General features: G+C 21.7%; 2 protein-coding genes across 3 annotated transcripts; one reads left to right on the top strand and one right to left on the bottom strand.

The window, feature by feature from the left end:
* Positions 1 to 237: 237 nt before the first annotated feature.
* LOC122507964 (aarF domain-containing kinase 1) lies at positions 238 to 6,479 on the bottom strand. Of its 2 annotated transcripts, XM_043620989.1 has the most exons (6): positions 6,321 to 6,479; positions 6,050 to 6,224; positions 5,204 to 5,511; positions 4,563 to 5,018; positions 904 to 1,230; positions 238 to 811 (listed from the first exon to the last, which is right to left on the bottom strand). In XM_043620989.1, exons 3-6 carry the CDS (start codon positions 5,492 to 5,494, stop codon positions 317 to 319), a joined length of 1,569 nt encoding a protein of 522 aa, XP_043476924.1. In that variant the 5' UTR covers positions 5,495 to 5,511; positions 6,050 to 6,224; positions 6,321 to 6,479; the 3' UTR covers positions 238 to 316. The 2 variants fall into 2 exon arrangements, with proteins under 2 accessions (XP_043476924.1, XP_043476925.1); XM_043620990.1 differs by having other exon boundaries at positions 6,050 to 6,434.
* Positions 6,480 to 6,713: 234 nt separating this feature from the next.
* LOC122507963 (chromatin assembly factor 1 p55 subunit) lies at positions 6,714 to 17,116 on the top strand. The gene is made up of 5 exons (XM_043620988.1): positions 6,714 to 6,852; positions 9,996 to 10,494; positions 12,736 to 12,993; positions 13,156 to 13,483; positions 16,341 to 17,116. Exons 1-5 carry the CDS (start codon positions 6,834 to 6,836, stop codon positions 16,515 to 16,517), a joined length of 1,281 nt encoding a protein of 426 aa, XP_043476923.1. The 5' UTR covers positions 6,714 to 6,833; the 3' UTR covers positions 16,518 to 17,116.
* The last annotated feature ends 498 nt before the right edge of the window (positions 17,117 to 17,614 follow it).

Genomic DNA, 17,614 nt, shown 5'->3' with positions numbered 1-17,614 from the left:
AGAAAAAAAAATCTGCAAGTCTAATATAAAGAAAAAATTTAACACTTAATATAGACTGGAAAAAATATACAAAAATACCATTCACCCTTGTAAAATAGAATTATTTTCAGAAAAATAAATTTACGATTTATAAAATTTGACAATATTTTCCTTTTTTTGGGAATTTGACCCAAGAGAGCAATTACATTTTTTTACAGAAATTATTATATTATTTTTACAAAACTGATTTTGAAGAGAAAATCCTTAATAAAAGGAAAATTGTCAATTAATAGAAATTTTGTTAATTTGCAAAATAATTATCTAAAATCAATTTTCGTTAAATAGGATAAAAATCCTTGTTTCGAAGTGAATCGACACACTTTAAAATATTGAAATTTAAAACTCCTAGATAAACATAGTAAAGAGATAATTTAAATAGTGTCCATTGTTCAGAAAATGAAAGTTTACAACGTGACAAATTTGTTTGAGAATATTTGAATTTTTCACCATAAACAGATTTGACACAACACTTTGACATTTCCATGAATGCATTCATTCTCGATTGTGTATTCAATGTATATTCAATACAGCGAATAAGATCGTTTGTTTTTAAAATTAATAACATTTGTCTATCGACTTTTTGCAAAACATTACTTATCTGCGGTAATAAATTTGGTATTTCCTTTTGAAAAAGTTCCTTCTCTGTCTTTGAATATTTCTTCTTTTGTACACCGTGAATTATTGTGTCCCAAGTTCTGCCCGAAACCATACAAGAAAGTAGACCGTAAAAATCACCGACACCCAATTTTGTGCAATGCTCTTTCATCGCGTCCTTTAAATTGAAAATTTTATTTTTAATTTTTTTATAGTAAACGATTTTATTTTCAAAATACTTTTTTTTTTTTTTTTGAAAATTGTACCCACCTTGTCACCGTCGAGAATTGCCAACCAGAGTTTCGAATATTCCCAACGAAATTCGTTCGTTAAATCCGCGTACAATCCATGATCGAGAAGAATAATATCAGCTTCGCTACCATTTTTTTTAACGAGAATATTTCCTGGATGTGGATCGGAATGAACGAAGCCGGTTATGAAAATCATGTGACTGTACAATCGTCCTAATTTATTGGTAACTTCGAAAAAATTCACTCCATTTTTCTTTAAATAATCGACATCGTTTATTTGTCCACCCTCCATGAATTCCATTGTCAGCACACGGGACGAAGAAATGTCCCAATAAATTTTCGGTATCTGAAAAATTCATTTCTTTAAATTCAAAATTCAGGATTGCTACGAAAATTTAATTTTGTTTTTCCCTTGATTTCCGGACAAAAGATTTTCACTTCTTCCCTGGCATCAAATAATATTCTGATTCACTCTAAAAATGATTGGATACTAAACAAATTTTCTATATTTTTATTTGCGAATTTCTCTACAAGTAAAATTATTCGGAAACATCAACAACTTCTTTTTTCAATAAACATTTAATTATTATTTTTCCATAGGAATTAAAATTCTTCAAAAGATTCGAATGCAAACTTTTTTGAAATTCAATAACTTATAAGAATATTTAATATAAAACACGAAGAAATTAATCACTCCGAGTCTTCAACTCGAAGTGATCAATTTCTTCATGTTTAATAATAATTAAAGATGACCGATTGATAAAATCATTATTTTATATTATATGAATATTGTTACTGTAATTTCTTCAAAATTATTTTCATAATTTCAATTCAATTATTATTTTCTCAAATTTATAACTAAAATTCTTCTTTAAATCAATTATTTTTCATAATTTTTCAAAAAAATCTTTGAAAATTTTCAAACATTTGTTTACAATTCAATTTTACGAAAATTCATCGATAATTTGGAAATTCTTCAATTGTAATTAGAAAATAAAAACTTGAAATAATTCCAATAAAAATTCAAGTAAACATTTTCAAAAAAAATAAATTCTACAGAATTTTTAGTTAAAAGAGTTAAAAGTATAAAAAATTTTAATTTTTAAAGATTTTAATTTGAAATCTTTTCAAAATTCAATTATTTCTTAAAATTCACACTATAATGCTTTTAATATTCAATTGTCATCCGAAATTTTAACTAAAATTCATTTATAAATAATCAATTTTTATATAAAAATTCTACGAGAATTTAATTATTTAAATAAGAAAGTAATTAATTTATTGAATAATTGAGTGTTTCTTGAAATTCAATTCCCATAAAGAATTTTATAAACAAATTTTTAAATAATTGAATTCTTTTGACAACATTGTATTAAAAATAAGTGAATTATTATAAAACATTTTACCAAAATTATTCAAAAAAATTGAATTTCTACGAAGAATTTTATTATTTAAGAAAAGAATTAAATTTTTTCAAAGTACTTAATTAAATTACTTTCTTATAAAGAATTTTATTAAAATTTTGTAAAATAATAAAATTTTGGAGAAGATTTTTATTGAAATTATTTAAAATAATTAAATTCCTACAAAGAATTTTATTAATTAAAAAAATAATTCAACTCTCATAAATAATATATATTGTCAAATTTTTCAAATAATTGCATTTCTGCAAAGAATTTTATTAAAATTCTTTAAAACAATTAAATTCTTGCCAAAAATTTTACAAATTATGAAAATAATTGAAATCTTGCTAAGAATTTTCATTAAAATTTTTAAAACTACTTAATTGAATTTCTTCGAGGAATTTAATTAAAAATTTATTGAAAATATTTCAATTCCTCATAAAAAATTTAACCAAAATTAATTGAAATAATTTAAATACAAAATAAATAAATTATTAAATGAATTGAATGTTTCTTGAAATTAAATTTTCATAAAGAATTCTATCAACAAATTTTTAAATAATTAAATTATTTTCACACATTTTAATAAAATTTTTAAGAACCTAAAAAACATTTTAATATTTATGAAAATATTTGAATTCTTGGGAACGATTTAATTAGAATTTTTTAAAATAATTAAATTTCCAAGAAGAAATTTATAACTTTTAAAAATAATTGAATTTCCAAAAAGAAATTTATTACTTTTAAAAATAATTGAATTCTTGTGATGAATATTATTATTTATGAAAATAATTAAATTTTGCAAAGAATTTTATTAAAATGCCTCAAAATAATAGAATTTTTCGGAATAATTTTGTTTTTTATCGACATAATTGAATTCTTTGGAAGAATTATTTATGTAAATAATTGAATTCTTGGGAAGAATTTTATTAAATATAAAAAAAGTTATCCGAATTATTTATTTGTTTATCTATTAACATTAAATTTGAATTATTTCAAAAAAAAATTATTATATTTTAAATAATGGATTTCTTTCGAACAATTTTATTAAAATATTTTAAAATAATTGAAATCTTGTAAAAAAAATTCTAATATTTTTGAAAATAATAACTGAATTCTTCCAAATAAATTAAAAAAAACATTTTTTTAAATAATTGATTTTTTCGAGAAATTTAAATTAAATTTTTAAAAATAATTACATTTTTTGAGCAATTCCTTTAAAATTGTATTAAAAATAATTCAAATCCTCCGATGAATTTAGTTATTTATGAAAAAAAATTGAATAGTTGCTAAGAATTTTATTAAAATTATCAAAAATAATTGAATTCCTGAGAAGAATTTTATTATTAATGAAAATAATTGAATCATTGCGATGAAATTTAGAAAAAAAACTTGTTAACAATTGAATTCCAATGAAATTTTTATTATTTTTTAAAATAATTAAATTGTTGGGAAGAAATTTATAAAAAATTTGTAAATAATTGAATTCCAACATTTTTGTTTAAACAATTGAATTGTTTTGGAAAATTTCATTAGAACAGTAGATATTGAAAATCATTGAACGGGGGAAAATTTTTGAAAATAATTGAAATTTTGCCAAGAATTTTATTAAATGTTTTTTAAAATAATTGAATTTCGGAAAAGAATTTTATTATTTAGGTATATAGATAATTGAAATTTTGACGAGAATTTTAAAAAAAATTTCAACATAATTGAATTTTTGCTAAGAATTTTATTACTTTTGAAAATAATTGAATTTCTCCAATCATTTGTACTTTCTCCAAAATTCAATTTTGGGGGGGGGGGTTTAACTTAAATTCTTCTATAAATCCATTATTTTTAATAATTAACAAATTTAACTAATTTCAGAAGAATTTTAATTATTAAAATTTTTCAAAAATCTAAGATGTTTAAAATTTATAATTAAATTCATTAAAAGGTAATATTTTATAAAATTTTATATTAAAAACTTTTGATATTAATTTATTTATGTATGTTGAAGTTCATTTCATCTATTTATGAAAATTGTATACGCAACTCTTAAAATTCAGTTAATTTTGAAATATGTAAGTAAAATTATTCATTAAATAATTTCTAAGTAATAATTTTATGATAGATTTTCAAGAATTAATTTATTTAAAAAGAAATTATTGTTAGAAATAGAAAAAATTGAAGGTTTTGTATTAGAAAAAATTGCTGACTTTTTCCTTGATCTGAGTCAACCCTGAAATTATTAATTAACATATATATAAAATTATAAAAAAAAAGCAAAAACCTTTAGCCAATGATAATCTTTGAAGAGATTTTCGAGTTTCTCGGCGTTCCTGCCTTCCTGAGTGAAATCTAATTCACGGGGAATATTTTTCTGCGTCTCCTCCACGAGCCAATCGAATTTGAAATCGGGAAAAATCCACGACGTAATTTTCACCAATGTTGCCATTGTTTTAACATCGACATAGGCATTTGTTTTAACTGAACGATGTTGCACTTTAACTGCCACGGATGTTCCATTTTTGAGAATTGCTTTATGAACTTGTGCAAGACTTGCTGTGCCCAATGGATCTTTTTCAATTGAATCAAATATTTCGTATGGATCTTTTTTGAAATCCTCTTTTATTACCGTTAGCACATCATTAAATGATGATTGAGGCGCGGCACTGTGTAAAATTCGCAATTTCGTCACATATTCCTGAGGTAGAAGATAATCCAAAGCACCAATGTGTTGTCCAACCTTAAATATTTTCGGTTTTTATTTTTCTATTTCTATTTTAATTTTTATTTCTATTTTTCTTTTTCTATTTCTATTTCTATTTTTATTTTTATTTTTATTTCTATTTCTATTTTATTTCAATTTCTTTGCCTTATTTGAAAGTTTTATTTACAAAAAAGAAAAATGGAGAATAAAGATTATTTTACCTTAATGTAAACTCCTTTATTGGCGCAACAAAGTTCCAAAAGTTTTTGAGCACCAAATTTATGAGCCTCCGATTTTAATGTCTCATATTCTTCGGTTCCTTTAAGAACTTTTGCTTTATAGAGATGTTTTTGATAATAATTGCCAATTACAAAAACTGTAACTGCCGCTCGTCCCAATCGAACAATTCCAATTGATCCAATATCATATTCGTTCGCTCGTAACGATGCAAAAGTTCCTAAACCAATTGTACCGATAGCAGCGGCTTTAAACAATCTCCTTGACAATAACATTATCGAAATCCTAAAATCTAAATAATATTTATAGACTTTTTCTCTCTTAATTTAAATTTAAAAAAACTATTATTTACTTCATTAAAGGAAACTATCGCTATTTTCTTCCTAAAAAACCAGTTTTTAATTTCATCAAAACTATTATGAAATTTCTAATTTTCTATTGACATTGAATTAGGAATTTGAATAATTTAAAAGAGAAACTTTCTTTTATTAATATTCATCTTCGTTATTGTCAAAATAAAACTTTGTTTTTCGCAGAAAAATATTTAAATTCCAATATTATTTAAATGTTAATAATTGAAACTCTTTTCAATAATGAAAATAAAGAAAAATTACTTTATACTTAAATATATTGCATCACCAAGAATTAATTATACTGTAAATTTACATTTACTGTCGAGTTAAAATATTTTTAATTTCAATAAAAAATATTGAAATAATTAAATTAAAAATCTAAAATAATTCTATAAATTTGGTAAAAATAATAAAAAATGTGCTTAAAAACAAAATCACAACAAAATGTAAACAGAAAATTGGAGCATGGAAACTAACCTCAAAATTTTTCTCCTTGAATTTCTTTTAGAAATTAACATTTGATGACACAATTAGCAATTTTCGAATATCTCGCTCGTTTTTTTTCTCAATATTCTTATAATTTTTGTAAATTATAATAAATTCACGAGAGACGATAAACAAATGTTAACCTATAAAATCCCTGAGTTCACAACTGTAACACGATAAGAAAAGTGTTTTTGTCCATTTTATCAAATGACATTTCGTAATTTTACATTTATATAAATTCAAGATAACAATTTTCACTCACAAATTTATGGAAATTGACGTCTTTTTTTCGTGTAACATTGTTGAAAATTTTGATTTTCATTCAAGTGAAACTGTGTGAAAGTGATGACACATGTGTGAAGGTCAACATCTGATCCAAGGTCCAAGGTGTCCAAAGATCCAAGTGTCCTTGAACTTTGGTCACCGGGAAAAAGTAAACTTTTCTCTCATTCAAGACAATAAAGTGCTTTTTCTTTTCTAATTCTTGTAAATGTTGACAATAATTAATAATTATTTTAGAAAGAAAGTTACTTTTTTAAAATTAAAAAAAGAACTTTTAAATCTGGACAAGTTTGATACCATTAGTTGAAAAGTGGACAAAATTGAGAAAAGAGAAGTTCTATCGTTATCGTGTGAATGCGCCTTTATTTCATTGTAAATGCGCCGCGACGCCGGTCTGACGGTTCTTGGCTTCAGAATTTCTTTTTGGCGGGCAGAATCTATTCGACAGCCGATTATTAACTACTTTAGAAGCTTGTAATCAAGAAAAAGACAAATGGGTGATAAAGACGGAGGTAAATATCATTATTTAACTATAAGTAATTCAATATTAGATCTCAATAACTCGTGTTTGAATATTCTATTACACGCGTCGGTTTTGCCCATGATAATAAACAATGCAGCTTCCTTTGTCCTTTAATTATCCATTAGTCGTTTATTTTATTGATTAGACCACCCATCAAAGTGAGGAAATACTAATTTTAGTAATTCGAATGTTTCATTTTAATTCAAACTCTTATTTTTTTAATAAACTTTTTTTTATTCGACATTTCTAACCACGTTTTCCATTTAAATTCCCCAACAATAGTATAATTTCCTCTATCGCTATTAATTTAGTATTCTTTCAACAATCATTTATTTTCTTAATTCTTAACGTTAGTTTTTAAAATTGAGCAAAATATAAAAATCCATGAAATAATTTAACGAATTTATAACTATGCAGGCATCACAATTGGTCTCCTTTTCCCCTTTTGTCCCCTTATTTCAATTTTATCACCTTTTTTGACGATTTGTCCCCTTTTTCACCTTTTTCTATTCAAAGATAAACAAGTTTTTCTTTTATTGAAATCTTTTTCAAAGTGTAATTATAAAATTTAGACTCAATGTTATAGAATTCAGTGAGTTTTATTTTTGATTTAGATTATTAACACCACAACATAATATAAACAGGTCTTTTTATGTTAATGATTTAAATAATATAAATATCGTAAAGAATTTTATAAATTATATTGTGGTTCATTCAACAGAATGCAGACCTTTAGAAAAATAATTAATTAACATTCAAATAATTAAAATATTATTATTAATAGTTTTTTCTAGAAAAAACAAAAATTCTGATACAAAACCTTCAATTTTTTCCATTTCTGACAATAATTTCCTTTTTTAACTTAATTCTTGAAGAACTATCATAAAATTATAACTTAGAAATTATTTATCGAATAATTTTATTTATACATTTTAAAATTAATTAAATTTTAAAATAGTTGCGTTTACAATTTTCATAAATAGATGAAAAAATATTTCAATTTCAAATTTTATAAAATTTCAATTTTGAATGAATTTTATTAGAAATTCTAAAGAACTTAAATATTTGCAAAAATTTTCAAAATTTAAATTATTTGGAAATTAGTTAAATTTTTTAAAATATATATTTAATTAATTATTAAAAATAAAGATATTATTAATTTTTTGCAGAAATTCAATTATATTAAAAAATTTATAGAAATTCTCATCAAAATTTCAATTATTTTCAAATATAAATTTCAATTTTAATAAAATTTTTCGCAAAATTTCAATTATTTGCGAAAAATTTCTGAAATTCAATGATATTCAATATCTATTTTAATAAATTTTTCCAAAAGAATTTAATTATTTAGAAAAATTTTTATTCAAATTCTACGCAAACGTTTAAATATTTTCATAAATAATAAAATAATTTCACCAAAATTCTATTATTTACAAATTTTTAAAAAATTTATTCGCAATAATTCAATTATTTACAAGTTTGTTTTATAAATTTCGCAATGATTCAATTATAAATAAATATAATAAGATTTTTTTACAGGATTTCAAATTATTTTCATAAATAATAAAACACATTGCAGAATTTCCAATACTTTTATTTCGATACAATTTTAATCAAATTTCTCGAAAAATGTAATTATTCTTAAAAATTTTTATTGAAATCTGTGAAAAGAATTCAATTATTTGAAAATTTGTTGCTAAAATTCTTTATAAGAATTCGAAATCAAGAAACATTCAATTATTCAATAATTTATCTGTTTTTGTATTTAAATCATTTCAGTTAATTTTGATTACATTTTTTATGAGAAGTAAAATTGAAATATTTTCAATAAATTTTTAATTAAGTTCCCCGAAGAAATTTAATTATGTATTTTCAAAAATTTTAATAAATATTCTCAGCAAGATTTCAATTTAATTTAAAATTTCTTCGCAAATAATTCCATTATTTTCATAAATAATCAAACTCATCGCAGAATTTCAATTATTTTTACTACAATTTTAATCGATTACCTCGAAAAATGTAATTATTTTTTTGAATTTTATTTAAATTTGTCGAAAGAATTTAACTATTTAAAAATTTGTTGATAACATTCATTATGAGAATTTAATATTAAGAAACATTCGATTATTCAATATAAATTATTTATTTTTGTATTTAAATAATTGAATTCTCGTAGAATTTTCTAATAGAAATTGATTTAAAAGTAAATTTCAGTTAAAATTTTACATAATAATTGAATATTAAAAGCATCATAGCGTGAATTTTTAGAAGTAATTGAATTTTGAAAAAGTCTGAAATTGTAATCTTTGAAAATCTGAATTTTTCATATTTTTAACTAAACAATTCTGTAGAATTAATTTTTTTCAAAAAGTTTAATTGAAATTATTCCAAGTTTTTATTTTCAAATATATATTAATGGAAGAATTTCCGAATAATTGATGAAATTTCGTAAAATTGATTTCTAAACAAATACATTTGAAAATTCTCTTATTTTTTAAAAAAAAATGATTGTAAATAATTGATTTAAAGAAGAATTTTAGTTAAAAATTCTAGAAAATAATAATTGAATTGAAATAATGAAAATAATTTTAAAGAATTTACAGTAAAAATATTTCTCAATATAGAAAATAATTATATTATGACTCGGTCATCATTAATTATTATAAAACATGAAGAAAGTGATGATCATCACTTTCTTCATGTTTTATAATAATATTCTCATAAATTGTTGAATTTAAAAAAGATTTGAATTTAAATGTTTTGAAAATCTTAATTCTCATGGAAAAATAATAATGATTAAATATTTTTTTAAAAAAGAAGTTATTTACTATTTTTGAATAATTTTACAGTTAGAGAAATTGGTAAATAAATGTAATAGAACATTTTTTTTGAGTATCTAATAATTTTTAGAGTGAATCGCAGAATATTCTTTAGAGAAAAAGTGAAAATTTTTTCTGGAAATCAGGGAAAAGTCAGAGAAAAATAAAAGTAAATTTTTGTGGCAACTCTGATTAAAATCGAATAAAAAAAGTCGATTAAAAATGAATTTTCTTAATTAATGAATTAATTACTGAAATGATAATCGACCAATTTTGTTATAATGATAAAAAAATTATTCTTTCGTATTTGTAGAAACATTTGACGACGCTGTTGAGGAACGTGTTATTAACGAAGAATATAAAATATGGAAAAAGAATACACCGTTTTTGTACGATTTGGTGATGACCCATGCATTGGAATGGCCATCGTTGACTGCTCAATGGTTACCTGATGTTACAAGGCCTGAAGGTAAAGATTATTCGGTGCATCGACTAATTCTTGGTACTCATACATCGGACGAACAGAATCATCTTTTAATTGCGAGTGTTCAATTACCAAATGAGGACGCTCAATTTGATGCCTCGCATTATGACAATGAAAAAGGTGAATTCGGTGGCTTTGGATCGGTTAGTGGGAAAATTGAAATTGAAATCAAGATTAATCATGAGGGCGAAGTGAATAGGGCGCGATACATGCCACAAAATCCTTGCGTCATCGCAACTAAAACTCCATCAAGTGATGTTCTCGTCTTCGATTATACGAAACATCCCAGCAAACCTGATCCCAATGGCGAATGTCATCCGGATCTTAGGTAAGGGAAATAATTTCTATAAAAAATTATCAATTTTCTCTTTAATTATTCGTTTCTTGGGTATATGTATTGAAATTTGTAATTAAATTAAAATTTGGATTTAAATGAAAATTGAATTAAAGTAAAATCATGATTTACATGAAAATTGCATTAAAGTAAAATTTTGATTTACATGAAAATTAAATTAAAGTAAAATTTTGATTAACATGAAAATTTAATTAAAGTAAAATTTTGATTTACATAAAAATTGAATGAAATTAAAATTTTTATTTAAATGAAAATAATTATAATGATGATAATTATAAATTAATTTTGAATTTATTTGAAGTATAAATTAAAAACGATACGCTTCGCTTATAAAATCGAGTCTATTTATTATTTACTAAAATTCAATTCACATTATTTACATTCGCTTTTTTCTTTCTATTGTATTTGTCTTTGACGAATGTTTATATCAAATTATCGAGTATTTCAGATTTCGTCACTACAATGAAAATAAAGGAAAATAGAATTCGAAAATTTGAAATAGATAAATACTAGTATAAATATATAAATAAATAGTACAGTTATTTTGTAATCGGAAATATTTGAATTACTTTCAGTTATTTATTTATTATTTCTATTTGTTTACTAAATAATTCAAGAAAATTTGTTTAAAATAACTAATTTACTAATTAAATATTATTCTTATTATTTATTGTTTTCAAAAACTTCAATAAAATTCTTATTAAAAATTTGATAAAATTCTTCACAAGAATTCAATTATTATTAAAATTTCGATTAAATTCTTTACGAGAGAATTAAAATATTTTCAGTACAATTTTAATTCCTGAGAAAATTTAAATTATTTTCGAAAATTTTAATAAAAATTCTTAGCAAAATTTTCGATTATTTTCATAATTTACAAAATTTTCCGCAAGAATTCAATTATTTTAATAAAATTCTTTGCAGAAATTCAATTACTTAGAAAAATTTTAATAAAATTATTTATGAGAATTGAATTATTTTCATAATTTTTAAAGAATTTTAATAAAATTCTTCGAAAAAACTTTATTATTTTGAAAAATTTCAATAAAATTCTTTATAAAATACAATTTAAATTATTAAATACTTTGAAAAACTTTAATAACTTTTCTAAATAATAAAATTTAGAAGAAAAAATTTAATTAGAAAAATTTTAATAAAATTATTTATAAGAATTGAATTATTTTTATAATTAATAAAATTCTTCGCAGGAATTTAATTAGTTTGAAAAATTTGATTATTTTAAAGAATTTTAATAAAATTCTTGATAAAAAAATTTAATGAAATACTTTGTAAAAATTTAATTCTTTTTCTAAATAATAAAATTCTTCCCAAAAATTCGATTATTTTGAAAAATTTTGATTAAATTCTTTATCAGAATTGTAATAATTTCTATACAATTTTAATTAAATTCCTGGAAAAAATTCAATTAATTTCGAAAATTTCAATTACATTCATAGCAAGATTTCAATTATTTTCATAATTTACAAAATTTTTCGCAGGAGTTTAATTATTTTATGAATTTTAATGAAATTATTCGCAGAAATTCAATTACTTGGAAAAATTTTAATAAAAATATTTATGAGAATTGAATTGTTTTCATAATTAATAAAATTCTTCGTAAAAATTTTATTATTTAGAAAAATTCTAATAAAATTCGTTAAAAAAAAAATTAATTAAATACTTTGGAAAAATGTACTTCTTTTTTTTAAATAATAAAATTCTGCGCAAAAATTTTATTATTTTGAAAATTTTTGATTATATTTTTAATGAGAATTGAAATATTTTGAATACAATTGTAATTAAATTCCTGAAAATAATTCGATTTTTTCGATTAATAACATTTTTCGAAAGAATTCAATTATTTTTAAAAAATTGTAATAAAATTTCTCTAAAGAATTCAATTATTATCAAAAAAAGAATGTTTATTATAAGAACATTCTTTGCAGAAATTTTTTTTTATTTTGATAAAACTTTTCATAAGATTAAAGTTTAAAAATTGTAAAAGAAATATTTTTAATTTAAAACCGTTTTTGTTTAATTAATTTTTGCTATTTTTTAATCTTCCAACCATTAAATTAGAATTTCATTAATTTTTAAATCCAAAACATTAATAGGAAAAATTATCAAAAAAAAAAGAATTAGGAAACAAAAATATGAATATTTGAATTGTCCTTTTCGGAAATGAACACTGAATTCTATTTTATTTTCAAATAGGTTGCGGGGACATCAAAAAGAGGGTTATGGACTTTCTTGGAATCCGAATCTTAATGGTTATTTGTTGAGTGCATCTGACGACCACACCATTTGCTTATGGGACATTAACGCAACTCCAAAAGAGAATCGAGTTATTGATGCTAAAACTATTTTTACCGGACACACCGCAGTCGTTGAGGATGTCGCCTGGCATCTTTTGCACGAATCTCTCTTTGGATCGGTTGCTGATGATCAAAAGCTGATGATTTGGGACACCAGGTTAATATTCATTTTTTCATTATTTTTTAAAATAAATTCTTTTAATATCAAAGGTGGAAAAAGATTATTATGTTGTTAGTAATGAATTAATAATTTTTTTTGAAAAGTATGTATTTCAAAAAATAGTTAATTTTAATGATAATAATTTGTTTTTTTCAATAGATGCAACAACGTTAGTAAACCGAGCCACACAGTTGACGCACACACCGCGGAGGTTAATTGCTTGAGTTTTAATCCATATTCGGAATTTATCTTGGCAACTGGAAGCGCTGACAAAACAGTGGCTCTGTGGGATTTGAGAAATTTAAAATTAAAATTACATTCATTCGAGTCGCATAAGGACGAAATTTTCCAAGTTCAATGGTCACCGCATAATGAAACCATTTTGGCGAGCAGTGGCACCGATAGACGTTTGCATGTCTGGGATCTTAGCAAGATTGGCGAAGAACAATCTAGCGAAGATGCTGAAGACGGTCCACCTGAATTACTCGTGAGTGTTTTACGAATATTACTACAGATATTGCAAATTTACAAATATTGTAAATATTACAATTTGCTTTCAAATTAAAAATTATAATTTGCATTAAAATTGTAATTAAAATTACAGAGCTACCACAGGTCAGAGAAGTTAGGGAATTCAGGGAAAAGTCAGAGATTTTTATTGAAAGTACTGAAAAAAATTAAATTTTTAGAATTAAAAAGAAAATTCCAAATTTTGGTGACTTTTTTGTTTGCCTCATAAACTATGAAATTACCACCAATTATATTACAAAACCTTAAATTTTTCTATTTTGGACAATAATTTCTTTTTAAATAACTTAATTCTTCAAAAACTATCATAAAATTATTACCTGGAAATTATTTAATGAATAATTTTAGTTACAAATACTAAAAAAAAAATTTAATTTTGAAGAAAGTATAATTGATTGCAGAAATTCAATTATTTTCAAACGTACTAAAATACTTCACAGAAATTCAATTATATTCAAGAATTTTTAAAAATTCTCGTCAAAATTTAAATTATCGTTAGAAATAATACATTATTTTCTTCTCCGAAATTTAATTATTTTATTAAAATTCTTGGCAAAATTTCAATTAATTTCAAAAATTGACCTCAATTCAATGACTTGCAATATCTACTATTTGAATAAAATTTTACAAAAGAATTCAGTTATTTAAAAAAAATGTTTATAAAATTCTACGCAAATATTTAATTATTCTCATAAATAATAAAAATTTCATAGGAATTCAATTATATTTACAATTTTTCATAAATTTCTTCGCAATGATTCAATTATAAATAAATATAATAAGATTTTTTACAGGAATTCAAATTATTTTCATAAATAAAATTCTATTTAGGAATTAAATTATTTTCATAAATAATAAAATTCATTGCAAAATTTCAATTATTTTTATTAGATACAATTTTAATCGAATTCCTCGAAAAATGTAATTATTCTTAAAAATTTTATTAAAATCTGTGAAAAGAATTCAATTATTTGAAAATTTGTTGATGAAATTCTTTATGAGAATTGAAATTCAAAAAGCATTAAATTATTCAATAATTTATCTATTTTTTGTATTTAAATCATTTCAATTAATTTTTATTACATTTTTTATGAGGAACTGAAATATTTTAAATAAATTTTTAATTAAATTCCTCAAAGAAATTTAATTATATGTATTATCAATAATTTCAATAAAAATTCTCAGCAAGATTTTAATTTCATAATTTATAAAGTTTTTTGCAGGTATTTAATTATTTTAAAGAAATTTAATAAAATTCTTTGTAGAAATTTAATTATTTTCATATTAATGAGAATTCGATTTCAAGAAACATTCAATTATTCAATAATTTTGTTATTTTTGTGGTAAATCATTTCAATTAATTTTGATTACATTTTTTATGAGAATTGAAATATTTTCAATAAAATTTTAATTAAATTCCTCAAAAAAATTGAATTATTTTCAAATAATAAAAAGTCTTTGCAAGATTTCAATTATTTTCATAATTAACAACATTTTTCGCAGAAATTCAATTATTTGAAAAATTTGATAATATTATTTATGAGAATTGGATTATTTTTTTATAAATAAAATTTTTCGCAGGAATTTAATTATTTTAAATATTTTAATGAAATTCCTCGAAAAGATTTTAATAAAAATTCTTAGCGAGATTTCAATTATTTTCATAATTTATAAAATTTTTCTCAAGAATTTAATTATTTTAAAGAATTTTAAAAAAATTCTTCTCAGAAATTCAATTTCAGAAATTTACTAAAATTTTTTATATGAGAATTGAATTATTTTTTTTATAAATAAAATTCTTCATAAGAATTTAATTATTTTAAATACTTTTTATAAAATTCTTCGCAAAAAGTTTATTATTTTAAAAATTTTGGTAAAATTCTTTATAAGAATTCACATATTTTTAATACAATGTTGTCAAAAGAATTCAATTATTTAAAAATTTGATTTATGAGACTTCAATTTCAAGAAATATTCAATTATTCAATATATTATTTACTTTTTTATTTAAAATCAATTTAATCAATCAATTTAAAATCTTTTAAAATTTGAATTTTTTATACTTTTAACTAAAAATTCTGTAGATTTAATTTTTGTTTTGAATTATTTCAAGTTTTCATTTTTTAATATACAATTGAAGAATTTTTGAATAATCGATGAAATTTCATAAAATTGAATTGCAAACAAAGGGATTGAAAAATTCTCAACGAACTTTTGCAAAAATTATTAAAAATAATTGATTTAAAGAAGAATTTTAGTTAAAAATGGTAGAAAATTGATTAATTCAATTGAAATGGTAAAAATAATTTTTCAGAAATTACTGTAATAATATTCTTATAATATAAAATAATGATTTTATCACTCGGTAAACTTTAATTATTATAAAATATGAAGAAGTTGATCACTTTGAGTCTTCGACTCGAAGTTATAAATTTCTTTATGTTTTATGTTAAATATTCTTATAAGTTGTTGAAGTTCAAAAAAGTTTAAATTTGAATCTTTCAAAGAATTTTAATTTCTATGGAAAATAATAAAAAATAATAATGATTAAATATTTATTTAAAAATGATGTTTCTGATGCTTTCGAATAATTTTACTTTTAGAGGAATTCGCAAATAAAAGTATAGAACATTTTTTTTATTATCCAATAATTATAAGAGTGAATCAGAATATTATTTGATGTCAGGGAAAAAGTAAAAATTTTGATCTCGAAATCAAGGAAAAAACAACATTAATTTTTTGTGGTGACCCTGAATTAAGAAAAAAGGTTTAATAACTTAAATTGAAAATAATTCTTCTTGAAATTTTATTTGCAGTTTATTCATGGCGGACATACAGCGAAGATTAGCGACTTCTCCTGGAATCCAAACGAGCCATGGGTCATTTGCTCCGTCTCTGAGGATAACATAATGCAAGTCTGGCAGATGGCTGAAAATATTTATAACGACGAGGAGCCAGACACGCCAGCCAGTGAACTTGAGCCCGGTGCTTGATAGTCTTCGAGAAAAAAAATTCATTTCCTCAATATTTAAAAGAAAAAAAAAAAATCGTGAGTACCCCCTTTTTTCAAAAAAAAAACTCACTTTTTTTTGTAAATTTTCTCTAGCTAATGAATTCCAATTTATTGAAAAGCAATTATTGTTGCCATCAAAATTATTACTTTTTTCTTTGTTTTAAAAATAATTTTTTTCGAATTAATTTTTAATTTATAAAAATGTGTTGAGAGCTTATTTTTTTCTCCCCCCTTTTTTTTGACGTCTCGGCACATAAAATAATTCGAAATTTTATTATGTGCCGTCTTGATAAATTATTTACGAAAAAAAAATACGATGGCCTCTAAATTAAAAAAAAAACTATTTTTTCAATTCTTCATTTTAGGTAAAAATAATAGTCATAATATATTTTTTGCCTAGTTTCTTTTTTTTAAATCTACATCCAATAAAAATTGTGATTGTCGAGTAAAAATAAATGTGTTACTTTTTAATGTTTTCAATTTTCTACGTAGATGTAAGCTTGGTATCGAATAATTATATAAAATTTGTAAAATTTTTCTTATTTTCGACATCGTCCGAATAAAACATTTTTTCCATAATTGAAGTTTTCATTTTTAACTTTATATTTTAGTGATTACTATTTTTACTACTAGTAACTATTTGCAGGGCTTGAACTAGGTCCGTAAATCCCGTAAAAGTCTGAAAATTTGCATAAAGTCCGTAAAAGTCCTTTTTTTTTTTTAAAAAATCCGTAATTTGATTCAAAAAATATGAAAAGTTCATAAATTATACGATGTAATTTGGAGAATTTTAAAGAATTTACAAATGATTGGAGAAATTCAATTATTTTCAAAAGTAATAAAATTCTTCGCAGAAATTCAATTATTTTCAAAATTTTTTTTAAATTCTTGTCAAAATTTCAATTATTTTATAGAAATAATAAAATTCTTCTCCGAAATTCAATTATTTTTCAAATTTTTAATAAAATTTCAATTAGCTTTAGGTATAATTAAATTCTTCTTCGAAATTCAATTATTTTCAAAATTTTTAATAAAATTTCAATTAACTTTAAAAATAATTAAATTCTTCTCCGAAAT

Source organism: Leptopilina heterotoma, unplaced genomic scaffold (genome assembly GCF_015476425.1).
Source record: "Leptopilina heterotoma isolate Lh14 unplaced genomic scaffold, ASM1547642v1 Lhet_52, whole genome shotgun sequence".
In the NCBI taxonomy this organism is placed as follows: Eukaryota; Metazoa; Arthropoda; class Insecta; order Hymenoptera; family Figitidae; genus Leptopilina; species Leptopilina heterotoma.
Note: the sequence above shows the minus strand (reverse complement) of the source record. Positions and strands in the feature narration are given on the sequence as shown.